Raw genomic sequence first — 26,445 nt, 5'->3', positions numbered from 1 at the left:
GAATTGTAAAAATACCTGGACAGACACCTAATAGGCCGGCTTACTGTTATGTAACACTTGACATGGCAGTGAAGATTTCTCTCCACTAAACAAAAGTTATAAAAATGTTTTGCATTTATCTGAAACTACATTAAACATGAATAATGAACTATGTTCACCTGGAGTGAGACACGCTTCTTTGAATCATTTCTTACATCACATGTAGATGAGATACAAAGTTTTCACAGGAATTTCAACACATGATGGGTGAAACTGGAGCAGTGGTGAACTCAGGATGTTTCAGGGGCAAGTGTCAAACAATAGAAAGGGCACCAGCTGTAGGCGGTGGGGCACCCTAGGGGACATTTCACCACATTTCATCCACTGGAAGGGCATTGTAGGGGGAACTTAATCATGTTTTATAAACCATAGGGGAATCCAAGAGGGCACTTTAGCCTCTTAATCCATACACCCATAAACTGCACACACTCTGAAGTGTCTGCTGATATTAGATTTAAGTGTATAGTAGTACCTGGGTGCCTATTTTAAAAGATAGATGATACGATTCCCCCTTTTCCTTGTAACTTTTTAAAAGCGCTTAAAGTAAGAGTTAATACATGATTTGCTTGCTTGCTATCATTTGACTGTTTTGATGGCTTTTCATATGACTCTACATGAGACTTTACATGAGATATTTGTGATCTTTGAATATGTACAAATCAATACAAAAACAAATTAAAACCAACATTGACAATCTGACAACCACATTTCAACATGACATAAGTCATATCAGAGCAGCTACTGTACAATAATACATGATGGCAGATCATTTCCAAGAAAAATGACATCAATCCAGGAAGGATGGGCTCAATACTTTTCCTGTTTCTCTGTAGGTCATACAAAGGAGATCCTATTACCTTACAGCAGGTATGTCCTGTTTCTGGAAGGAAGTCGACAATATTAAAGAAATAAAGACATTTAGAGATAAGCAATGTTTTCACCTTTAAACCTAAGGTGGTCACGTACAGTACACAGACTGAGGAGGAATGACAGGACAGAAATATTCCTGGAACATGGAGGAAGTGCAGCTTGACCGTAATGAGGTGGGGGATTGAATGCACCCCCACCTCCACCTCCACCTCCACCTACAGACCACATACTCTGTTTCCTTCTCACGATGACAGGACGCCACAGGCATCCACCTGTCCTCATTTAAGACGTCCTGATTGGTTCCCATGAAGTTGATCTACAGCCCTCAGCCTGCAAAGATTTCAGATGAACTGAATGCAGACGCACGTATGGATGTAACTTACTGAAACTCTGACATTAACAATGGAAAAGATGTGGATGTTTTATTCTTCAGTGATACTATTGTCTGTCATACAGGTAATTATACATTTTGTATTCATTTTTTTATTTGATCATTTATAATGTAATTATTTTCTGACAGTTTTCTAATTTACTTCTTTTCTCTTCTTTAGATACAACATGTTTTGTCCACAGGTGAGTGTTCTTTAAGTGATTTTTAGATGTTTACTTTGTTTTTTTCCCTCTTTTTCTCACCATCACTGATAGGAAAAGATAGACAGACAGTTATACTCATATGGAAGTTTGTATTTAATAGGTTTTTCATCCAAATATGAGCACAGTGAACTTTATTTTACTTTACTATTACTTAATTACAGATTACAGATATAATCCAAACTCACAAATTGGCAAATAAAGAAAAGCAAACTCAGCTGCTTGTATTTAATTGTTCTGGCAATTTATGGGTTAAGTTAATGAACCTTTATGAGTATGTGGAAGTTAACTCTTGAGTTGTTCACCTCTAACATGAAGACAGACTGCTGGTAACTTCAAGGCTTTATGTCTGGTTTCAACCACCAGAGGGTCTTGATGTTTCTGAGTCTATTAAATTATATTTGTACCTTATTTCTGAGCATGCAGCCGGACATTTTGAATAAAGAAGCACATCTTTTGCAAGCACATATGTATTTTTTGTAAAGTAATTATTATCACAAAAGAATATTTTAATTTCAATCAATTAAATTATCACTATATCTATCACTATAGTAAAGGCTTGAAAGGTCTGAAATAAAATGTTTGTTACTAATCTTTTTTACCTTTTTAATCAAATAAGTATGAAAATATTTATTTAATCGAACAATACTCATCATGCTTGTCAGTGGCTTATGATACTGAAGGGCACTTTCGTATCTAATCTTCCTGATCTCTGAGGGTTTTTTCACGTCTTTTGCTTTAAACCATCACATTCGGTTGCAAACACCTGCGGCTCCTTTCTTGTAACATATAAACAGACAAACTAAATGCCTCGTCTAACTTCTTTTCAGGATGTGATATTGTGTCGGTGACATCTCCTTCAGCATCAACGCTGAACGTGGTGTGGACCAGCTACAGTGGCGCTTCAACTTATTTACTGGACTTGAGAGTTGTGAACTCCACTACTGTCGCCCCAGTGGTGGTAATGCAGTCAGCACCCAGCACACAGAGGCTGATTCAGGGATTAAGACCCGGACGTGTCTATAACGTCACACTAAAGGTCTTCCGTTATTATGACATCCTGTGCACGGACGTTGAAATAAGCATGACAGGTAAAGACATGTATTTTTAAATGTAACCAGTTACATTAAACAGATGAATCCTCCTGCTGAATATGTCCTTATCTTCCATCCCAACAGTGCCCGCCACATCTCAGATCACGTTTTCCAAAGCTATTTCGAGCACATCTATAAGGTTCGAGTGGTCCAGCGTGATAGGGGCAGACAGCTACATCTTGTTTGTGGAGAAGTTGTTTAGTATGCCCGCATACAAATTCAACAAGACCTTCACAACCCTGGGTGGACAAGTGGACGGCCTGACTCCCTCTACAACATACAGCTGCTTCGTTTACTCCTCCAACGTCGCCGGCAGAGGCGCCAAAAGTAGCACAAAAACAATCACTACGCGTAAGTGCACATAAGATGCTGGTTTTGTTGATTTGCATTCATTAATTTAAACAGCAGCTCTATTGTTGTTAGCAGAGGTGGTTCAGGCGTGTGTCAGCTGACCAATCAGAGCAGACTGGGTGTTTGGGAGGGGGGGTCTTAAAGAGACAGGAGCTAAAACAGAGCTTCAGTATGAGAAAACCGATGTGTTTTTTGAGCATTAAAGCATGTAAACCTATTCTGGTAGTAACCCAAAATAAAATTAGGAACCTAAAAATTAGTATAATATGTCTCCTTTAACTGTAATTTATATGCAGTTGTATACAGTCCTTTATAGCTCAGGATACATGAAAACAATGCATTAAATTAACACCTGTATTTTCTCTTTGAAGTGGTACAGCCACCAACAGGTGTGAGTATTGTACAGACGGGAAAGAGCACAGCACGAGTGACGTGGGACTCCGTAAGTAAAGTCCTGCTTTATCAAGTGGCTGTGATCGACAACGACCCCAGCAACGCCCCGGTCATCAGAAACACTTCAACCACGTCCATGGATATCAGTAATCTGGAGCCGTGCTCCAGCTACACAGTGGGAGTATCATCGGTCAACGTCTTCTTGGTTCCTGGGGAGGCCGCTAATGTTTCATACAATACATCTAGTGAGTACTCCAGCAAAATAATTACTCACTTTAAACCTTGAGTTCTCTTTATATTGGTCAGACTTCACCATTGTTTGTGGCCAAACAGACTCCGGCTGCTGTACGTGTTGTTGTGCAGCTCTCATTCAAACTAACCAAAATCTGGAAAAGTACTGAAGTGAGCAAATATATGATTGTTTAATTGCTTAAAAGTCCTTCACAGACAGGGAAATGTACGTTCATAGTGACATCATGTTTTGGGGTCAATGAACTGAAGAAATATTCTGAATGATCTGTTTCCCTTCAGCCATAAACCCAGTGACGACCATATCAGTGGACTACAGCTGCACCGGCGGCATGGTGACAGTGACTTGGGATTTGGTGTTTGGGGCCAACATGTACAGGGCCACGGCTGTGGACGGCACCGGTGCGTCCCTAAACTGTACATCAGCCTCCACCAGCTGCCAGATCACCATGCTCCAATGTGGTGAGAAATACCAGGTCCATGTGACGGCCATCTCTGACGACTGTGAGGCCATCTCCAACATCTCTTCCTTGTTTGAGACAGGTGAGCTGCTCACGTGGAAAAACGACAAACGTGGCTTGTTTCTTTCGTTACCTTCTCCACCTTTCCCTGTTCCTCTTCACCTGTCTGTATATGTTTCCCACATGCATACACACACCTTCTCATTTTACCTCTCACATACAGTACTCCAAGCTCTTTATCACAAACCCTCCCCATAAGTCTGTCCTGTGGGAGACTGTTGAGGATCCTCCCATGGTGTCCTATAGTCTGTTCTCATGCTGAGCGCTGCAACACACCCTCTCATTAGCCACCGAGACCTGCCATCCAACACCGGTTTATCTAAAGATCTTTACAGAGAATTGAAGGCGGGGAGTTATCTCAAAGGTCAGCAATGGTATCAGTCTGGAAAGTGAAAAGGTGAAGGAGACACACAAACACATACTGACCGCCCAGGGAAATGATCTAATGTCTTGCACACACACCTAGCGGACACACCTGTTTACGAAATTACAAAAGGAATCAAATCTCAGGTTCCTTGTGAGATATTTGTTAACTTTAAAACAATAGACTGTGAATATAACCTGTAAATCTATCTCTCTATCTAAGCTAATTCTCTGTCTCATTCACCCAGTCCCCTGTGCTCCGGCTAATCCTCAAACCTCACACGACTGCTCCAGCAACGTGATCATCTTCAGCTGGGAGCCCACCAACAACACCTTCTTCTATGTGGCAACGGCCGTGGACAACACTGGCAAGTCGACCGAGTGCAGGACGCCAGACAACAGGTGTTTCTTCACTAATACGGGCTGTGGTCAGTACTACAGGTACACCGTGTACGCCGTCAGCTCCGGATGTAACAGCGAAGCCAGCCAACCGGAGTTCGTCCGGACTTGTGAGTAGGATTTGATTTGTTTTGTTTTAGGTGCAAAAAAACTACGGTGCCCAGCTGTTTTGGGAAATGATTTAGTATGTTAACATATATTAGCAACATCTACTTGCATAGTAGCAACAAATGGGCTTTTGGGCTGAGATTCCTCTTCATCTCTCCAGCTCCTTGTCTACCAACAAACATAAAGACAGCAGCGGAGTGTCACAATGACGTGCTGATCACCACCTGGGACTCTGCTGCTGGAGCTCTTTCCTACACTGTAGAAGCACAGGGGAACACTGGAGAAACCTACAACTGCACCTCCTCCTCCAACAGCTGTGCAGTGACCGGGGTGCCATGTGGCGAACACCTCAGTGTGTTCATCGTGGCCTCCAATGACAACTGCTCCACTAACAGAGTGCTGGGAGAGGTTGCTGAGACTGGTACGTACTGGGAGCTCTGTAAGACACTTTATGATTTCATATATAGATTGGTCTTGAACACAAACCTTTCCTCTCTCTCCAGTTCCCTGTACCCCCACCAACGTCTCTGCGTCAGTCCACTGCAGCCAAGATTCTGCGAGAGTTAACTGGACGGCGAGTATCGGTGCCATTTTCTACATCGCTGTTGCTCAGGATGCAAATGGAAACTCGCACAGCTGTAACTCAATGGCCACCAGCTGCTTGCTGCAAGGACTGCAATGTGGACAGAATTACACCGCTAACGTAATCGGCACCAATCTAAAGTGCAACAGCAGCTCCAGCAACGTGGTCAACTTCACGACAGGTAGTTTAGAGGGTTCTTAAAAATGTCAGTCTGACAAACTCAGATCCACTGTACATCTAATCGACTTAATCCTCTGCCTCTCCATCAGCCCCTTGTCCTCCAACCAACATTGAGGCATACAGAGACTGTGACGCCAACCATGCTCTGATAGTCTGGCAGAACCATCGGCCCACGGGTCTCTACACAGCGACCATAGAGGATCAGACCGGGGCTCAGCTCAACTGCACCAGTGACACACTCAACAACTGTAAAATCACCTCTCTGCCCTGTGGAAAGAAATACAACGTCACCGTCAGCTATGACGATGGAGTCTGCTCGTCCACCTCAACAGCTATCAACATGGACTCAGGTAGGGAACTGAACATATGACAAGGAGTTTTTAACTTCCTGACATTCTGCATATTAACTATCAGCTCACTTCCTCTTCAATGCAGCTATTTGCAATCGCCACTAGGTTGTACTAGAGTTGCACCGTTTTACATTTACAAATATGGATGTGACAAATAAATCTCTTGAATCTTGATGTATGATGCCTCTCCCTTTAGTGCCATGCGGCCCTGAGGATGTGAGGGCCAGTGTGGCCTGCGTAACCGGCGAGCTGACTGTCACCTGGAACATCTCAGTTCCAGCAGAAAACTACACCACCATCATCTCCAGAGGGATGGGTAACCCCCTGCACTGTAACTCCACAGAGACAAATTGCACAACGGAAGACTTGTTGTGTGGAAGCTCCTACACGGTGGTGGTCTTCTCCGTCACCGGGACGTGCTTCAGTCTGCCCAGCACAGAGGTCACAGTGCAATCATGTGAGAAATGCAGATTGATCATCACTAAGGAAATAGACTGAGCGCTGAGACGTTGAATGCAGCCTCAAACTTCTTCATTTTTATTTCCCCTCAGTGCCGTGTCCTCCCACCAACATCACAACTGTGCACACATGTGCGCCGCATCCGGTTCCTGTGTCATGGGTGGCCAGTGACAGTGCCAAATACTACACTGCTGTCGCTGTGAGCGGCGGAGGTCACAGGTCAGAGTGCATGACCAATACGACTTCCTGTGGCCTCCCTGGACTCCGGTGTGGGGAGGTTTACAACATTGGTGTTTCAGGAGCTGATCACAACTGCACAGGTCAACTGAGTGACACCATCTCTTTGAACACAGGTAACACCATCAGTTTCATAATGGGTGATTTAATAAGGACATTATTGGTAAAAAGTCTTAAATGGAAGTGTTTTGTTTTTTTATAAAGACTTTGTTTCCTCTCTCCAGAGCCCTGTCCTCCCTCTGATGTCTCCAGCCAGCTCATCTGTAGAGCCAACATGGCTCACGTGTCGTGGGCCCCCAGCGTGAATGCAGTGAGCTATGCTATGATGGCCACCAGCAACGGACAGACCTTCAACTGCAGCAGCCCCAGCCCCAACTGCACGTTGAGTAACCTGCTCTGTGGCCAGGTGTATGACATTATGGTGACTGCCACTGATGGCACCTGTGTCAGCAACTACAGTGCCCCCTACAGACAAGACAAAGGTACTGCGAGAGGGGTCGGACTATACTTGAACAGATATAGCACACAGATATAACTTCTCACCAAGGCTAACCATGACCATTTCTACCTGAAATACCTGTTTGACTAACTCCCATACTGTTCTGTCTCTGTTAGTACCATGCGCTCCACTGAACATCACTACAAACCTGCTATGTGGCACCAACGACATGATGGTCCGCTGGCGCACCTCTGCGGTGCCCCTCAACTACAGTGTCACCGCCATGCCGCTGACTGGAAATATGAGCTCAGCCACCTGCGACACACACCAGGCAAACTGTACTCTGAGTGGTCTTCAGTGTGGACAGACTTATAATGTCTCTGTCAAAGCTTCCTCTGGCAGCTGCACTGGACCATGTAGCCACCCACAAACTGTTCAGACAGGTAATAAAGATGATAATGTTGATAATACTTTCCATTAACTATATTACGTTACTTTGATTTTATTTCACGCACTGTTACGTCTTCCTCCAGCACCCTGCCCCCCTCAGAGTTTAACAGCAGTGACAGACTGTGGTACAGACTCTCTCCTGGCCTCCTGGAACGCCTCCCTTGGTGCGACCTCCTACTCGACGACAGTGACGGGGCCCAACGGCTTCTCTAAAACATATTCCTCATCCAGCCTCACATGTTCCATCTCCGGCCTGCAGTGTGCCAGTCAGTACAACGTCGCAGTGACATCAGAGGACGGGTACTGCACCAGCGCTCCCAGTCAGACTGCTTTGACGACAGGTTGTGCTTACTTATTTTTGTACATTTCATGTAATTCAAAAAGCATCTTCTTGACTTGGAACTGACCATGTGATCTTCTCTCTAGGACCATGTGACCCTGTCAACGTCACCAGCGCCCTCCAGTGTGGTTCAGACATGGCCACAGTGTCCTGGGAGGCTGCTGCCGGCGCCGTGGCCTACACTGTGCACGCTCAAGAGGAAAACTCTCAGCACTATACCTGCTGTAGGAGCAGTACAACTTCCTGTCAGCTGAATCAGCTGCAGTGTGGAAAGATTTACAACCTGACCGTGATGGCTGAGGATGCCACCTGTAACAGCACTGGGAGCATCAGAACAACCCTCATGACAGGTAGAAAAGAGGGACAGTCTGAAGAAAAACTAGATATTTATGTCTTTAGAAACACATTTTGACCCCTCTCCCTTTCATTTCTCCCTCTCAGCTCCTTGCTCTCCCTCTATCCAGAACAGCACCCTGATCTGCGGCACCAATTCCTCCTCTCTGTCATGGATGCTGATGGCCGATGCCACAGGTTACGTAGTTAACGCGACAGCTACAAACGGACATACAGTTTCATGCACCTCAGCTTCTGCCACGTGCACCATAACAGACCTCCTGTGCAGTGAAACCTACATGACCACCATCACTGCACGGGGAAGCCAGTGTGACAGTGCACCTAGCTCCTGCACCAACATTACCACTACTCCCTGTTCTCCCGCGATCACGTCTAAGCAATACACCTGTGGCACCAACACAGCAGTGTTCAGTTGGACTGAACCCCTGGGACGCCTCGGCTTCCTGGCTCAGGTAGCAGGTGAAGGGTATCGGGACAGCTGCCAGACTACAAATACCAGCTGTTCGTTCCAAAATCTTCCTTGTGGCTTGGATTTAAACGTGACAGTCCAGGCTCAGGGGGCGCAGTGCAACAGCACCCTGAGTGTCAGTGAATACCTTCAAACAGGTAATTCCTTCCACCATTTTACTACTAATAAACCAGCCAAAAAAGCCCAACATGATCAAAGTCTGTCTACCACCCCTTAATAGAGTGGTGTAGAGCTGAGGTATTTTTGAAGGCTAACCCAGAAGTTAGCATCGCCCTGGTTTCCTCTGCAAAAAGCCTATGGGATTTTACCCAGTACCCAGTTAGCTTAGCGGAAAAACTAGAAATGGTGTTATAGCTAGCCTAGCTCTGTCCACCTACTGGTTCATCATATAAAACCGCAAGCTTTTGTATGTACTAAACAAACAGGGTTTAATGCATTAATTAGTTGGCTTAAGAGGTTTAAATATATTTGAAGAGAGCCAGCTAGGTTAGCTGTTTGCCCCTGCTTTGTCTTCGTGATGAGCTAATGCTATCGGCTGCCACGTCGCAATCTTTCCCAAAGTGTCACATATATATGTAATTGCTAAACTACATGTTGTTAACTACAAACTAACTACAACTACTCACCCTGTCTTTTTTCTTTTCTCAATCTCCAGTCCCGTGCGCCCCAACGAATGTTAGCGCCACTCTGGTTTGTCTCAATCACTCAGCCCTGGTGTCATGGGTCGGAAGCCCCAGTGCTACACGATACAACGTGACAATGACGGGCCAGGATGGACACACACACCACTGCCAAACCAACTCCACCAGCTGGCAGATACCTCACATCCACTGTGGTGAAACTTATGGCATCGTGGTCACACCGTACTCTGACACATGTGCAGGAAACCCAAGTGCAGTTTACAACTTCAGAGCAGGTGCAGAACGACTTGAAGATAGAAATCCGTAGATATCCCTACATTTCAGCTGTAGAGAGGCTACATTAAACCCCTTTTCTCGCCTTCTCCGCAGGTCTTTGCGCTCCCAGGAACGTCACCGCGTCTCCTGCGTGTCAGGACAGCATCGTCTCCTGGTCTAATGTGACAGGGGCTGACATGTTCATAGCAACAGCAACTGCAGATGACGGCCACATTCACACTTGCAGCTCAAACTATTCCAACTCATGCAACTTCACTGACCTCCACTGTGGGCAAGCCTACGCTGTTACTGTTGTGACTGTGGACAGGGGCTGCAGGAGCGAGCCGAGCTCAGCCGTGGAGCTGAGAACAGGTGAGGGGACCTGAAATGAGGAGATTTTGAGTCTTTAAAGGTGCAGTATGTAAGAATTGGCCACCTGTTGAATTCATATCACGGCTAATAACTGCTAACTATATCTGCTTTTAGCTTGTTAGCTCAGTCAGCCATGCAGCTAGCAATACTGGACCACTAAGAAAAAGAGGTATTTTCAGGCCTAGGGCTAGCTGGTTAGCATGCTATCTTCAGTACACAGTATAGTACAGTGTATCACAGTATATCTTTGACATTTTGCACCTGAAACTGGATTTAATTCTAAGGAGTGTGTACCATAGATGCATAAATAGTGCAGAGAGTCACTTTTCTTTTAAATTTTCCTCTGTGTTATCCTAGCTTTGTGTCCGGCTACTAACTTGACGGGCCAAGTCAGTTGTGACACCAACACGCTGACCCTCACATGGGACCAGAGTCCAGAGTCTGGGATCAACTATTCTCTAAAAACTGAGAGGATGGGTGGTGCAGTCCCTCCTTCAGAGTACACGACCTCTAACACCTCCCACACGATGACTAACCTGATGTGTGGACAGAGATATGCATTCAGCATCGCAGCACAGGATGGAAACTGCCGCAGCAGCTACAGTCCGCCCATAGAAATAAGCACAGGTAGGATTTATTTCTATGGCAACAGCTTTAAGGGTTTTTACCTGCTGCAGTGAAAAATAATCATAATCTAAAACCAGTTTTCCTCCTCCTTCAGCCCCTTGTCAGCCAACCAACTTCACAGCTCGTGTGGACTGTGGGACCAACAAAGGGAATTTCTCCTGGGCTGAGACGAGCGGAGCAGGTTTCTACAATGTACAGGTGACAGGGCAGCACGGCCACGTAGCCTCCTGTTCCTCCAACGACACCTCCTGTGCTGTGAAGCTTCACTGTGGCCGGTCATACTCTGCTTCGCTGGTGGCTTCAACAGAGAGCTGCAACAGCAGCAAACATGTTGACATCCATTTTGAGTCTGGTAAGATACAGGGACACACTGGTGCACGGCAATGAACATGCACCTTTTAAATTCCTTTATTGGTTTTGAACCCAAAGTAGAAGTCTGATCAAGGCCTCCACATACATAAAAAAATAACGGAAATAATAGAATACATACATTTCTCTCACTCTCCCACAGCTCCCTGTCTCCCAGAAGACGTCTTAGCCCAGTTAGAGTGTAACAACAACGTGATGAATGTGAGTTGGACACAGACCTCAGGCTCAGATGATTACACCGCCTGGGCCATCAGCACTGACGGACACAGAGCCTTCTGCAACTCGACGTCCAACTCCTGCTCCATTCATAATCTGCTGTGTGGCAAGGTTTACGAGGTGGCCGTCACCTCGTCCTCCATTCACTGCGAAGTCCTTGCTGGCTCTGACTACACAGTTCAGTCTGGTCAGTGCAGCTCTTTCATGTGCATAACTTCAGTATAAAATCATTGTAAAACAAAATGATGTTTCCTGAAGAATACATTATATGAATGTAATGAAATTTGCTCTTCTTTCAACCGCCTCTAGCTCCTTGTAAACCTGAGAACACCTCCGTCGACCAGAACTGCAGCAGCAATGTCCTGACGGTAAAGTGGAACCAGACGGGCACAACACAGAACTACACTGTTAAAGCCACCTCTGCTGCGGGTGTTAACTCCACCTGTGACTCCACTGAGAGCAGCTGCTCCTTCCTGGACCTGAGCTGCGGTCAGCTCTACACCTTCACTGTGACGGGACACACTAATGTGTGCATGAGCGAGATGAGCACCCCTATCGACCAGCTCACCGGTACACTGAATAAGTTTACTGTAACAACCATTTCTCAAAAGAATGGTTCAGCATTTTTTGAAATACACTTTCTTAGTTTTTTAGGTCTCTTTTACGCAACTGTACCTCTCTCCTTTTCCAGCCCCGTGTCCTCCCACCAGTGTGTCAGCGAACTTGAACTGCTCTACACGTGAAGCTCTGGTCAGCTGGAACAGTGACGCTGCATCCACGGCCTACAGCGTCCAAGCAACCTCCATCTATGGACACAACTCCTCCTGCAGTGAGATGGGCACATCCTGCAACCTCAACAACCTGGTCTGTGGCCAGGAATACTCTGTCATCGTGGAGGCGATGCATACTGGCTGTCCTGGCCCTGCTAGTGCCCCTGCTACGCTTACTACAGGTGTTTATTGGTTAAATCTAACAGTGTTGATTTTAACACAGACTAAATCTGTGTCAAGGACATCCGTACAGTTATTAAAGGAAAGGATGTAGGTGCCACAGACAAGTTACTTCTTTTGTAACCACGAAACAAGAATGATATCAAATAAAGTTTATTGAGTCCATTGTAAACGATAAACACCACAATCTTAAAGGCATTTTCCTTGAGCCAAACTAAAACTACAATATTTTTCTCCTTCCAGAGCCCTGTGTCCCCATGAATCTGTCCGTCCACTACAATGTGAGCACTGCCCAGGTGATGTGGGGGGCAGCGAAAGGTGCCAGATCTTATTCTGTCCAGGCTGTGACCGATCAGAGCCCAACGGTCACCTGTAACACCAACAACACCAGCTGCCTCCTGAATGGCCTGCAGTGCAGTCAGATTTACAATGTGACCGTGACGGCACACAACCTTGGGTGTGACAGTCTAATCTCCGACACCCATTGCCTCAAAACAGGTTAGTGACCTGATCGGGAAAAGACGTGTGTGAAAATATTTACAGGAGTTCTGTTCTGATGTTTAATTTGTTTTCCCCTCCATTCAGTACCCTGCCCACCCACCAATGTTCAAGCCAGTGTGGCATGTGAGCAACTTACCGCGACTGTTTCCTGGCAGCAGAGCGCCCTCGCCGTGGGTTATGTCGCCTACTTTGACTACCAGAACGGACACAACGCTTCCTGTGTTGGCACAGACACAGATACCCAATGCATGGTCTCAGGACTGATGTGTGGCACAGTATACAGAGTCTGGGTCAAGGCGCTGGGACAGCAGTACAACAGCTCTTACAGCAACATGACCACCCTTACAACAGGTAAAGACTCAATACATACAGTTTATTGTGACGGCAACAAGAACGTTTTATTGCAATCCATCCAGTAGTTGCTGAGACATTTAACTTTAAATGACAGTCATGGTTATGCCACCAACGATTACTTCGCTATTGGAGACTAATCCAGGTCTATTCATCATACTTCTTAGTTAGATTTGTGCATAGATATACGCTGATAAGCAATAGCTCAAAGGTCATTGTCCTCTGGACTCCACAGGACCTTGCGTGTCAAGCAACATCGAAGCCATCGTGGACTGTGAAGCCGACACTGCCACCATATCCTGGCAGCCCAGCGTTGGAGCCACGTGTTATGTTACCGAGCTCACAGCATCATCAGGCCACACCACCAACTGCAGCACCAACTACACCAACTGTGTGCTGAGCTCCCTGCAGTGCGGAGAGGATTACAATGTTACCGTGAAAGCTCTGGGAGATACTTGCAACAACACTGCTCAAATGGCAGGATACCTCACCACAGGTACAGTGTCTTATCAGCCTTTGTGTTTGTGGGAGTTCAACCATTTTACACCCAAGAGTAGAGACATATGAGTGTTCACATTTAATGAAACTACTCTGTCCTTCCAGAGCCCTGTGTCCCCATGAATCTGTCCGTCCACTACAATGTGAGCACTGCCCAGGTGATGTGGGGGGCAGCAAAAGGTGCCAGATCTTACTCTGTCCAGGCTGTGACTGATCAGGGCCTGACGGTCACCTGTAACACCACGAGCACCAGCTGCCCCTTGAATGTCCTGCAGTGTGGTCAGATCTACAATGTCACTGTGATGGCACACAACCAGGCCTGCAACAACTCTGTGACTTCTGAACCCTACTTCCTCATGACAGGTTTGTCACCTGATCAGGAAGAAATGTGCAAAAGGCTTCACCGTGTACAGGTATGCTGCTTTAACGTGCGTCTTTTCCCCTCATTCAGAGCCCTGCCCACCCACCAGCGTTCAAGCCAGTATGGCGTGTGAACAGCTTACTTCGACAGTTTCCTGGCAGCAGAGCGAGCTCGCCGTGGGTTATGTTGCCTACTTTGACAACCAGAATGGACACAAGGCTTCCTGTGTTGGCACAAACACAGATACGTTCTGTGATGTGTCAGGACTGATGTGTGGCACAGTCTACAGCGTCTGGGTCAAGGCCTTGGGGCAGTATTACAACAGCTCTGACAGCGCCGTGGTCTCACTTACATCAGGTAAAGACATATTCAGGAAAAATTTTCTTTTCTTTCAGGTTTTTGATATTTTTGGTGCTCATGATGCATAAATGTACTCTTTCCTCAGCTCCTTGTCTGCCAAGAGAGGTGGCGGTACAGGTCAGTTGTGACTCTGACGGTGCTGCCGTTGTGTCCTGGAATGACACTTATGGCACAGCAAACTTTTCCCTGACAGCCATCGTCAGTGGAGGTCTTCAGACTCTGTGTGAGACTCAGCAGCACAGCTGTAACGTGACTGGTTTGAGTTGTGGGGAAACCTACAACCTCAGCCTCACCGCCACCAACGAGCAGTGCAGCCTCACAGCGCCGACGCACACCAACCTCACCACACGTGAGTCGAGTGTTTACACTAAGAATTAATCTGGGTTTTATTTGATCAAGATTTAAATGAACCCTTCATCCTTCGACACCTCTCCACAGGTCCTTGTCCGCCTCGTCGTGTGGCAGTCGACCTGCAGTGTGGCTCCCGCACCGCAGCCCTGTCCTGGGAGGAGCGGTCTGATGTCGAGATGTACAAAGCCAGTGCCATCAAGACATCAGGAGGGGAGGTGATGATGTGTAACTCTACAAGCTCCACCTGTCAGTTTCCAGGGCTGGACTGCGGAGAGACGTACAACTTCACTGTAACAGCACACAGTCAAGGCTGCTGCAGCCAGGCCAGCAGCACCGTGTTCATCCAAACAGGTACTGCAGACGCTAAACAGCTTTATAGGTCTTGTTGAGTGGTAAAAAGTCACTTATTTAGTGGCATGTAGTAATAACTTGACAGATTAAGATTTTATTTATTTATATATATACATATATTTACACATTTGTGAGGCTGGAAGAATCACATTTTTTGAGAGATTATTTGATATAGAATTAATGACTCATCTTAATCATTTTTCTGTCTTGTGTGTTTCTCACTCTCCCCTCTCAGAGCCTTGCCAGCCTGTGAATGTGTCTGCTCAGACATCTTGCAACAGTTCAGAGGTCCAGATCTCCTGGAACCAAGCGAGTGGTGTTGTGAATTACTTAGTAACAGCCACAGGAAGCCTCGGATATGTAGAGAGCTACAACACAACCCAGACCCTTCTGCCTGCTGCTTTACCATGCGGGCAGGACTACAACGTCACCGTACAAGGACGAGGCAGCGAGTGTGACACCCTCCCCAGCAGCCCTGCCTTCTTCAAAACTGGTATGATGTCACATCTTACACCATAATACACATTAGTTTTAATTCCCTGTGACTATTTAACTGCATGTTGACCTCCCACCTCTCTCCCGCCAGCTCCATGTATCCCCTACCATGTCACCACATATGTACAGTGTGAGTCCAACATGGGCTCTGTCAGCTGGGGGCCCAGCGATGGCGCTGAGTCATATGTTGCTGTAGCAACTGGGCTCGATGGCCACACCCACATGTGTTACACCAACACCACCTCCTGCACCTGGAACGACCTGCACTGTGGAGAGCGGTACACTGTGGTAGTGAGAGCGAAGGATCACAACTGCACCAGCCCGCCCAGCAACAGCTCTGTCATCTATATGGGTATGTTATGTACCGGGCTGTAATCTTTGAGTCATTTCTATGAAGTTTCCTTGAAAGAAATGTGTAATCTGGTACCGTGGTCCTTCCAGATCCCTGTGTGCCCCAGAATTTGTCTGCCGCTGTGGATTGCAGTATGAAAGTCGTTTCTCTGAGCTGGGATGCCAGTAACGGGACAAAGTCCTACAATGTATCGGCCGAGGCAGGAAACCAAGCAACTGGACTCACCACTAATCGCACTACAGCCAGCTTCTCTGACTTCACCTGCGGACAAACCTACAGCCTCACAGTGACACCTCACAACCAGCACTGTCCTGGCACCTCAAGTCCTCCAGCCTCCGTACAGACATGTATGTTACATACGTCTGACACGTCAAACGAATCGGATGTGGTTTCAAATATAACAGTAGAAATTAACTTGTGCGGCTTTTCTCTCAGGGCCGTGTCCACCTGCAGGAGTCTCTACCACGCAGGACTGTCTGTCTAGCATCGTCATGGTAACCTGGCAGACCACCAACGGGTCGGACTACTACACAGCCAACATGCAGACCGACACCGGCATCTCAAACATGTGCATGTCCAACTCTGATGGATGCAGCGTCCCTGGTCTGACCTGCGGGCACAACTTCACTGTGTCAGTCACAGCCTCCAACCAGCAGTGTAACATCACCTCCAGTCACACCAGCAGTCTGCAGTCAGGTGAGGATTACATAGGAAACCATAAAAGATAAATATGCAAACAATATGTAAAATAGTAAACATGATTAAGGGTTTCTTCTGCTTCGATTGAAGACGCTAATCACATGAATTCTTCCTCCATTTTGACTTCCTGCTCTCTGCCTCCTCCCTGCAGTGCCATGTGCTCCCACTAACGTCTCAGTGGTGATGGACTGTCTCAACAACTCCGCTGTCGTGTCCTGGCCGGCCAGCCGGGGTGCTGTACAGTACTCAGTGACAGCCAGCAGTAGCTATGGCAACGTCAGCTGCCAGACCTCTGACCTCAGCTATAGCCTGGGCAACCTCACGTGTGGCAGCAGCTACACTGTTCAGGTCGTGGCCATGGACGACAACTGCTCGAGTGTCCCCAGTCAGGCTGTGATATTCAACTCAGGTAAGAGGAGAAGAACCTGTGAACAAAGACCAAACAGACAAACACAGTTACAGTTTTATACTCTTGTGTTCTGCAAAACAATTTCATCATAAAATCTATGGCTGACTGATCATACTCTCTTTATTTCAGCTCCTTGCCCACCTCAAGACGTGAGAGCCGAGGTCAGCTGTTCGTCCAACGACATGGCGATTTCTTGGAATGCCAGCGGAGAAGCTGACCACTTCCTGGTTTCAGTAACTGCAGACAATGGAGGAACCATGGATTCATGCAACACCACGACCACCGCATGTTCCATCAGCAATGTGACCTGTGGAAAAATGTTCACGGTTCGAGTCACTTCCATCAGAGGAGACTGTCGCAGCCGGCACGCACAGATCCACAGCATCACGTCAGGTATGAAATCTTCAAAAGCCGTCCATCCTTGGATAAATCCATCCATGGAGTCACTTATTTACCTCTCATGTGTACTTTCTAGCTCCCTGCCAGCCTCAGGGAATCAGAGGCAGACTCGACTGTGTGACCAATTCTGCCTGGATATCGTGGGACGCCACCGCGGGGGCAGAGAGCTACTCTGTGTCAGCTGTAGGCGGAGAGAACCACATAGCCAACTGCAGCACTTCCTCCAACACTACCTGCGAGGTGGAGGACCTGGCGTGTGGCGTACTTTATAACTTCAGCGTTATCGCTAAAAACAGCAAGTGTGAGAGTCAGCCGAGTGGCACCATCGACTTAGAGACAGGTAACAGATTTCTGACTTGAAATAAATATGCAGATGATACCACATTTTATGCAAATCCAAAATAATGTCCACTAACGCTGAGTGCAGTGTCGAATAATTACATCTGTCTCCTCCCCCAGCCCTCTGCTCCCTCTCCGCTATCACAGCAGCTGCTGAGTGCCACAATTCCTCCATCCTCGTCATGTGGGATCTGATGGATGGCAGCGAGGGAGACACTGTGTACACCGCCACGGCAGAAGGCAGAGACCACACCTACCTGTCCTGCAACAGCACCGGCACCACCTGCTACCTCCACGGAGCACAATGTGACTTCCATTACAAGATCATTGTATCTGCTTCATCAGACCAGTGCAGCAGTATGAGAAGTCCACCCTACAGGATAAGCATGGGTATATACATTTTTATTTGTTTTCTGTGATATATCTTTTTAGGTACTTTCTTAGAAGGACAGCGTTTTTCACATGAGTGGATCCCATTTTTTTGGCTTATATACATGTATTTGGAAACATCTCTCCCTTCACAGAGCCGTGTCCGCCCAAGAACGTGACGGTCACCCCCTCCTGTGGGGACGCGCTGGTGTCCTGGAGCCCCTCTCCTGTTGCTGAAACCTACCAGGTTGTCGCTACGGGTGCAGACGGCCACGTGCATACTTGCAACACCACCTCCACTAACTGCAGCATATCGGATCTCCACTGTGACCGCCAGTATACGGTCTCTGTGACGGCGGGCCACGAGAACTGCACCAGCAAGGCCAGTGAGAACATCACAGTCAGCTCAGGTATTTGTCCTTGTATATAAAAGACATGAACGACACCAGTGCATGTGCATACACTGACCCATTTGCTTTCTGCTCAGGTCCCTGCCGGCCTGATGGTCTCTCAGTTACGTACAACTGTAACAATGAGTCTGCGCTGCTGTCATGGACGCCCAAAGATAACGCTGTAGAGTTCTTTGGCTGCGCCCAGGCTGCAAACGGAGACATGCTGTACTGTCAAAGCACAAATCCCACCTGTACTATCCACAGTCTTGATTGTGGAACAGCTTACAATTTCTCCGTCCAGGCTTCAGATGGGTCGTGCAACAGCTCCTTCAGTGACCCAGTGCAGAGCGGAGCAGGTACAGCAGCTGCATGTTACTCCTCAAACAGCTTTATAGTGTTTGCATTAAAACTGAATATAAATCATCCTCTCTCTCCCTTAGCTCCCTGTGCTCCAGACGCCATCGACGTAAAGCTGAGGCCGATGCAGGATCAGATCCAGGTGATGTACTTCAACTGGACGCAGGTCACCTGCAGCAACACCGAGTACATCTTGAGGTTAACAGGAAATCTGCTGGGAGACAACCAGGCCCAGTTCGAGCTCTCTTCCTATTACACGAGCGTGACGCACTTTGAGATTCCTCTCCCCTGCGGGTCATACTACGTCGCTACAGTGGAGAGCAGGAACGCTGCCGGTACCAGCGACCCGTCTGCGCCTCTCAATGGAACCACAGGTAGACTGCATTTAATACTCAAGTCTGTTCAAACACACTTTTTACATTTACTTCATGCTTTCTGCCGACAGTTCCAATGAAGTAGGTGTAATTGTCTTTATCATGGTATCGTATTATCTGCATTTATAATAAATCCATCTATCATCAACATCAGTAGTTACACTTGAGCTCTCCCTGCAATGACCTGTCAAAAGTAACTTAACATTACCTGTAATCTGATTTCCCAGAGGTATTTAAAAAAAAGCAGTTTGAACTAACACCTTCTCCTCTTCCAGCTCCTTGTCCACCATCAGGAGTGGTCTACACCGGCAACAGCTCCTTCGTCACAGTTTCGTGGAACGCGTCCGTGTTCGCCACCACGTACACCGTGTACGACAACAGTGTTACGCCTAAGGTGCAGCTGTGCACCACTGCAGGGCTGTCCTGCTCTCTGGCCAACATCGCTTCCACTAACCTGCTGATCACAGCCAGCAACGCGGCCGGAGACAGCGAAACAACAAATGTCACGCATGGTAAGAACTAATGAGTGTTCATGAAGAGCAAGAAAACACATTTTAATCTATTTTTGAGATAAACTAATTGATGAAATCTTTGATCCTTTAGTGGTAAGAGAAGGACGCAGGAGGAGGGATCTCAGCGAGCAAATGGCAGATAATGGTGAGTTTGTGTTTGTGAGAACAGATGTTACAGATGTTTTAATCATTTTGAACAACTTGTGGAAGATTTTTTAAATATACATGCATGAAAATCTGGAATTTTTTTTAAAGGTGAGAGGTCTGAAGGCACATTTTATTAGTCTGTAATTCTACTTTTGATTAGCTACTATTTTAAAGCTACATGAGAAGGGTACTTCATACTATATTATGAGGGAAAGATAGTTGATTATTGATCTCATGCTTTCATTTGGCAAAAGTGATAAATAAGACTCAATAATCATCCTTCTGTTACATTTCAGTGCGTTTCCAACAACTGACAAATCCTGCATAGTATGCCTTTAAAGCTTTCATGCAGCCTGTTATTGGACAAACAATTCTGAATTCGGCCAGGATCTAATTAACAACTGTTACTTATTTCTCCCCAGCAGGAGGACTCTCAGCTCCCGTACTGGATGTCAACCAAGCCATGCCAACAGTCATTTTCGTGGAGTGGTCTGAAGTAGCTGCCGCCACTTATTACAACCTGATCATCCGGAGGCAAGACAGCTCCACTGAGCTTCAGGAGATGACCGTGTACGGCGAGAGCATCATCCTCACCGACCTGAGCCCGAACTCGACCTACTGCTTCTCTGTGGAGGCCAGAAACGAGGAAGCTAGCGGACCAGAGTCAGCGCCTGTGTGTGTGCAGACAGGACAGGACAAGACTCGTTAGATAGAAGTCTGCGCACATCTCCCGTTCAAATGTGAGGTTCTTACTGTGAAAGTGGCTGTAAGAATTATTTTCCCCATTACTCATAATATACAACAATAACTTTAGATCTGGAAGACTATGGGATTAGAGTGGGTTGTTTTTGACATTTACATTACTGGTGCTGTTACATTACTTATCATGAGGTGTGACACTTGGTTAAAGCTCCTCTATCGTATGTTGTTCAGTGTAATGTATATTTTGTCTGCTGTTGGTTGAGGTTATACATTTTATTCCCGGTCCTTTTTATACTTCATTCACTTTTGTAAATTACCAGCCATCGTAAAGGTAATATATGAGGAAGTGTTTCACCGTGTATAAACCATGTAGTATTGTGTCATTTCTAAGTGTCTATTTAATATGGAAATTATTTTCAAACTACATTCTAATAAAATTATCAAAATTGTTTGCATTCACCTTTCTTGTAAGACATTTTCATGACCCTTTCTCTCAAAAACGAGGACAACTTGAGTCGTTTGTAAAAGTGTTTTATTAGAAAACAAAATGCAACAGAGCAGTAATCCAAACACAGCACAAGCAGGGCTCAGTGTGTGTGATAAAAATTACCCTTTGCAGACCTTCCTTTTTGAGGATTAAAACATTCTCAGGCTGTGTACACACGATCGTGGACAGAATTGCTTTGTGACATCGCTGCTACGCTGAAATCAGACCTTCAACCGTTCACCTGTGACCCTTCGAAGCGCGTTTGATCAGCTTAAAGACGAGGAACTCCCAGACGTATGCACTGTAGTATTAGTCGAATTGAAAAAAATTATTCTGGGCTTTAACAATTATTCTCTATAAATTACATAAATTATATGAGGATAGTGTTGAGCCGAGCGACCACATGCAACCCAGACCAGTCATCGTGTGTAGACAGCCTCCGGAACATTATGTACAAGCCCACACCTGGGGCAAAAGAACGAACCATAGAAAATTAAAATGCCATTTTCACCACTTTTGAAATTTCAAGTGAAGACTAACAATGGGGGAGTGGAAAAAGGCAGGGAAACATCAACATAAAGCAACATTACACAAGAGCTCCAGATGTCCCATGTGCTGACATTCCTTCTCTTTAGCACAACTGACAGACCAGACAACTGGTAGGAAAAGGAAGAAAAACACAGGAGAAGAAGTAATATTGCTGGAGGCGACATTTACTCAGTGCTCTGACTCCTTCTGCGTTCACTATGTCTACTATGATCGTTACTGGACTCCCGCTGATGGTGGCTCCTCTCTCTGCTGCGACTACGTTTGTGTGAGCGCTGCTCTCCGTCTCTCTCCCGCTCTCTGTCCCTGCTCTCTCTCTTCCTGCTCTTCTCTTCTCCCCCGCTTTTGTGCTTCCTCTCCCTGCTTCGACTCCGGCTTGACCGTTTGGCCTTCCTCTCCTCTCTGTGCCTCTCCCTGTCCTCTTTGTGCCTCCTGTCGTCAGTCTCTCCCCTGTTCTTTTTATCCCTGGACCTCTCCCTCTCGGCGCCTCTATCTTTGTGGTGCTCCCTGTCCTTCCTCCTGCTCCTGTCGTCCCCGCCGTCTCTTTCCTTGTCTCTACGCTCGCTCTTTCGGTCGCGGCTGCCGCTGCGACTTTTTCTGCGCTCTCGCCGTTCGTGATTCCTGTCTGCGCTGCGGGACCGTCTCCTCTCCCTGTCGCCACGGTCCCCACGGTCCCCTCTGTCCCTATCCCTGCCCTCCCTCTCCTTCCTCTGTCGGTCACGCTCCCTCTCCAGCTCTCGGTCAAAGCTGGGGCCGTGGCGTTCTTTTTCGTGGTGGTGGCTCCTGCTCCTTGACCGTTTGGGTGACCTCCGGGGGCTCGGCGTTCGTCTGGGTGTCCTGGTGAGAAAGATACCGTTAGCTCAGGCCTGGACATTGGATTGGTATTATACAGTTCCTTCCTTCCTTCCTAAATTTTGGGTATCTTGACATGTCCTAAGTGTTGTCTTTTCTTGGGTGTAATTGAGTCAGGCCAGTTGTTCAAGAGGAACATTCAAAAGAAAATCAAACGTATACAAAACAAGCCAAAACTATATATATATTTTGAATCATAGACTGTGTTACCTGGAGCGGCGTCGTTGTTGTTGCTGTTGTTGTTCCCCTTGCCTCCCTGCCTCTGCAGCCGCAGGTTCCTCTTCCTGCGGCTCCTTCTGAACAACCTTCCGAGGCCTGGCCTTCATCTGCTGGTCAATGTTCTTCTGCACAGGCACTGGGATACGGGGGAACAGAGTGGAGAACCACTCCAGTTTGGTCAGGAAGGAGCGCAGCATCTCTCCGACGGTCATCACACAGCCGCCTCCTGCCTTCACGTCGAGCTCCTACGATCAAACGGTGGGAGGAAGGCGTAGAAGATTCGATAAATAAATGGGTAAAACTGAATCTTGCCTCCAATCAAAAAAAGCAATTTGTGATGACCAAGTACTGAACCTTCACCTCTGTTCATCTAGCTTAATCTCTCATATTCCTCAATGAAATGTGTCTGGCTTTACTTTGAGTATTTAAATAGAGGAAACACAACTTTAAATATCATTAAAAGTTTGCTTCATCTAAGCTGTCTGGCAGTTCCTGGAGTCTGTATTTACAATGTGCGCTTTAATACTTATCAAATGTTATATAATTGAAAAATCCACCTCCCTTTTCTTCACATCATCTGTTTAACACTTCAACAAGTGGCTGCACATGTTTACAGAGCAGACATGAAAAAAAGAGAGACAGTATCTGAGACACATCCTCATTGAGCCAAAGAGACACAGAGAGAGACAGAAGCCGTGGCTGCCTTCTTCCTTAGTCTTCCAAAAGCACAATGAACTCTCAGGAGGCCACAGTTTGCCCACAGTGTAAGCACAGACTGGAGGAGTTGAAGAGTTGTTAACTTTATATGGTAGAGAACAGCCGCTTTGCACTCACACACGCAAACCAACAGTGCTGAGATACAATATCCAATTCACCTGCTGCACAATGGGCATCTAAAGAAAAAAACAGGGGAATTAACCAGTTGTGTAGGATTTCATATGATCAATTCAAATATAATGCAACAGAACATCAAAAGGAGGCCTGGTTGCACAGCCTGGGGTCAGATTATATTTTCATTAAATATCGAGAAAACACATGCAACAGAGGACATGTGTCATATATTTTGTGTTTGTCTGTTTGAATGTGTATCCTTATAAAGCTCCAATTGCTATGTATCCCAAATTTAGTTTTGTGCAACAAGTCCTTAAAAAAAGCTTGTCAAAAAACAAAGGGCATGCCTTAATATTACAGTGAAAGGTTTACTCAGCATCATATGTGGTACTTACCCTGATAAACAAAATCAGCAGCAGAGCAGTGAGCAAGTTACCTAGCTAATCAGGTTTAGAGGACAAAAATTGGGGACAATTAAGCCAAATGAAGGCAAAGGTGAAAAATCAGCTATGAGCATCACAAGGAGGGGGGGAAACGGACAGCTTTTAACATGTGTTGTACAACTGTGTATGTAAAGGAGAGATAGAAACATCAAATTATTACCCGAGGTGACATACCTCCTCATCATCCAGGAAGCCGTCGTACCATTCTATCAAATCTGCGGGGGGCTGAGTGTATCTGAGGCAGAAAGAAGCGTAGAGCACAACATGAGCAAACTGAATCAGAAATTCATCTTGAACAGATTTCAAACATGTTTTCATGAACCAATGATTTCCAAAACGTGAGGATAATAAAATAGTTGGCAGAAAACTTTTAACGCTCCGAGTGCAGCATCAGAGATGCAACAAATACAATACAATTAAATACACATTAAAAGTGGCAATATGGAGTTTTGGAGGAGAAATTCAAACTCAGAATTTTAATATTTACAATATTAATGAGGCGATAATACAGACTCAGCACTATTATTTTCTCTAAGTGAATAAACAAGCTGCTCTCAGTGGAAAATAAGGTCTCTAGACCACCGTTGGCAGGGTGCGCCAAATGTAAACAAAGTAACATAGTAGAAAAACTCTGTTGTCCTTTTAGGTCAGTTTGTTTATTCATAATAATATTTGTTTAGGCAGAAAAAAATAATAATAATAATTTTCCTCTGATTAAAATTTCTTCCCCAAAACTACATAGCGCACATTTAAACATTTTAGTAGCATATTCGCAGTTACAAAATCGGTTATCATCTATTACCTCACTTTGATACTTTCGTAATGTACAGAGGTTGTGTTCTTTAATTAAATATTGCCTTAAGAATAAAACATTAAGTCTGAACAAGGCAGGTAATTCAGCAATGAAAATTACGTTTATTTGCAAAATATCTAGTCGTGAACTGAAACTTGCAAGTCTGAAATAACTTGGATGAACGATGGTGGTCAAATATAGAAATCCCACACAAAAAATTCATACCGTATGTACATGAAACCGAGCGCTCTGATGTATGGAGAGTCTGTGTGAGTGATCAGACCCATCAGCTGTTTGCGAGTCAGCTTGAGAGTGAACAGTTTGTATAGAAGACAGAAAGCAGTAGACACGATACCGCCTGTCCCAACTCCACGCACCTAGGAAGGAGGAAGACACGGTGTCAAGGACATCACTGCACATTATTCACAATATTGTATTCCTAAAGTTTCACCCTTTGACAGGAATACCCTGATGGTGAAGTCAAGTACTAATGATTCAGGTACATTTGGCACACTTGTTAACCATAGCATATCAACAGAATGGGAACTAAAGAGGGGGGGAAAGATGGGGAGTATAAAAAGCACGTACTTCTCACTTACCCCTCCGCACATTCCAGTCTGGCCTGCTGTCTTTCTGCTTCCCTTTTCCCAAGGCTCAACGTGAGTCACCTGTAGCCACACACACAGCAATATTAGTGTCTCTCTCTCTCTCACACACACACACACCTGTCCTCTCCACCTCCCTGATGACTAACATCACAGGCTTCATGAGCAACACAGACGATCGTGTAACAGTTACGTTCTCCATCCAAGCGGATAACTTGGGTAGTTTAACCTGTAGCCATAACAATCTTGAACTGTTCAAATCTTTTTAAGTTCTGACCACATTCAGGCTTTTTAACAAACAAAACAATGGTACTCCAACCATCAGTCTGTGTGAAACGTAACGGTATCCTTTCTGTGTTTAGATTGGTTACCGCCACCGTAATGATGGGCAAGTTAGCTTACTTTGCTAGCTACCAGTTAGCATCACTAATAAAACCACAGCGTCTCGACACTACTTCTCGTTGATTATATAAAATGAGCGGACATGTTTCTAAGTCCTAAGACTGGCGCCTTCTGATCCCGGCTGCCTGTTAATTTGACGACTACAGTACATTGTCACCACAGCAGCGCTAGCTGGTTATCTAACTAACATGCGGTTTAGCATCGGCTAATGTTACCTTGAAGTAGATTTCGTCCACAACTTCGTGGTAGGTCTTTAGTTCATAAAGCTGAACTTTGAAATACGGCGAAGATAGCACATTTGTGAGAATCATTGGGTTGAGGTTCATAGTCTTTTCGTTGCCCCACAGGGGCAATACATTTCCATGTTTTCCTGATGCAGGCTTGCTAACGGCCTGTGTTGGTAGCTGGTTTCCGACGTTAGCCATGTTAGCTGAATCCCACGCCGCTACGCTTAGTTTGCAGTTGGCGTCCTTCCGATTACAGATCCATAAATGTTAGATAGTGAAATGCCGATCGTTAACAATTCAGTCCGTTGAGTTGTTGCTGATTTGGGATTAAATTGATGATAGCAACTTCCCGCCGTCGTTGTAGCTAAAGTGCTGCTGCGAGGTGGAACCGGAACTGTAACGTTAGTGGTGCAGTGTGAACGGCTGCTGTAACCTCAGCACGGGGAGTTTAG

General features: G+C 46.0%; 2 protein-coding genes across 2 annotated transcripts; one reads left to right on the top strand and one right to left on the bottom strand.

Moving 5' to 3' along the window:
• Nucleotides 1-1,214: 1,214 nt before the first annotated feature.
• Nucleotides 1,215-21,037, top strand: LOC311266039 (uncharacterized protein; the record flags this gene model as incomplete). The annotated part of the gene is made up of 43 exons (XM_084368224.1): nucleotides 1,215-1,275; nucleotides 2,364-2,591; nucleotides 2,679-2,945; nucleotides 3,317-3,583; nucleotides 3,870-4,130; nucleotides 4,720-4,980; nucleotides 5,139-5,399; nucleotides 5,482-5,742; nucleotides 5,831-6,091; nucleotides 6,288-6,548; nucleotides 6,643-6,903; nucleotides 7,012-7,269; nucleotides 7,403-7,669; nucleotides 7,760-7,996; nucleotides 8,103-8,240; nucleotides 9,495-9,755; nucleotides 9,850-10,107; nucleotides 10,465-10,734; nucleotides 10,829-11,086; nucleotides 11,246-11,506; nucleotides 11,629-11,889; nucleotides 12,011-12,271; nucleotides 12,513-12,767; nucleotides 12,855-13,121; nucleotides 13,357-13,617; nucleotides 13,725-13,982; nucleotides 14,071-14,337; nucleotides 14,426-14,689; nucleotides 14,779-15,042; nucleotides 15,278-15,535; nucleotides 15,629-15,889; nucleotides 15,979-16,236; nucleotides 16,325-16,585; nucleotides 16,740-16,997; nucleotides 17,127-17,390; nucleotides 17,473-17,736; nucleotides 17,856-18,125; nucleotides 18,260-18,514; nucleotides 18,592-18,852; nucleotides 18,937-19,227; nucleotides 19,503-19,739; nucleotides 19,831-19,884; nucleotides 20,309-21,037. The coding sequence occupies 43 exons, from the start codon at nucleotides 1,215-1,217 to the stop codon at nucleotides 20,593-20,595; spliced, it is 10,695 nt and encodes a 3,564-aa protein (XP_084224350.1). The 3' UTR covers nucleotides 20,596-21,037.
• Nucleotides 21,038-21,103: 66 nt separating this feature from the next.
• Nucleotides 21,104-26,395, bottom strand: prpf38b (pre-mRNA processing factor 38B). Its single transcript, XM_084369917.1, has 6 exons — nucleotides 25,982-26,395; nucleotides 25,359-25,427; nucleotides 24,985-25,136; nucleotides 24,141-24,201; nucleotides 22,684-22,937; nucleotides 21,104-22,458 (listed from the first exon to the last, which is right to left on the bottom strand). Exons 1-6 carry the CDS (start codon nucleotides 26,189-26,191, stop codon nucleotides 21,789-21,791), a joined length of 1,416 nt encoding a protein of 471 aa, XP_084226043.1. The 5' UTR covers nucleotides 26,192-26,395; the 3' UTR covers nucleotides 21,104-21,788.
• Nucleotides 26,396-26,445: the final 50 nt, after the last annotated feature.

This window comes from Pagrus pagrus, assembly GCF_965226575.1.
Source record: "Pagrus pagrus genome assembly, chromosome: 12".
NCBI classification, from domain to species: Eukaryota; Metazoa; Chordata; class Actinopteri; order Spariformes; family Sparidae; genus Pagrus; species Pagrus pagrus.
The sequence above is the reverse complement of the archived record's forward strand: the minus strand, read 5'-3'. Positions and strand labels throughout refer to the sequence as shown.

What these genes read in the sequence shown, in the direction of transcription:
- prpf38b (XM_084369917.1), bottom strand. Translation starts at nt 26,191, where the DNA reads ATGGCTAACGTCGGAAACCAGCTACCAACACAGGCCGTTAGCAAGCCT. An exon ending in AGACTGGAATGTGCGGAGGG is followed by an intron (nt 25,137 to 25,358) that starts GTAAGTGAGAAG and finishes CCTCCTTCCTAG; the next exon opens with GTGCGTGGAGTTGGGACAGG. An exon ending in CAACAACGACGCCGCTCCAG is followed by an intron (nt 22,459 to 22,683) that starts GTAACACAGTCT and finishes CTTTCTCACCAG; the next exon opens with GACACCCAGACGAACGCCGA.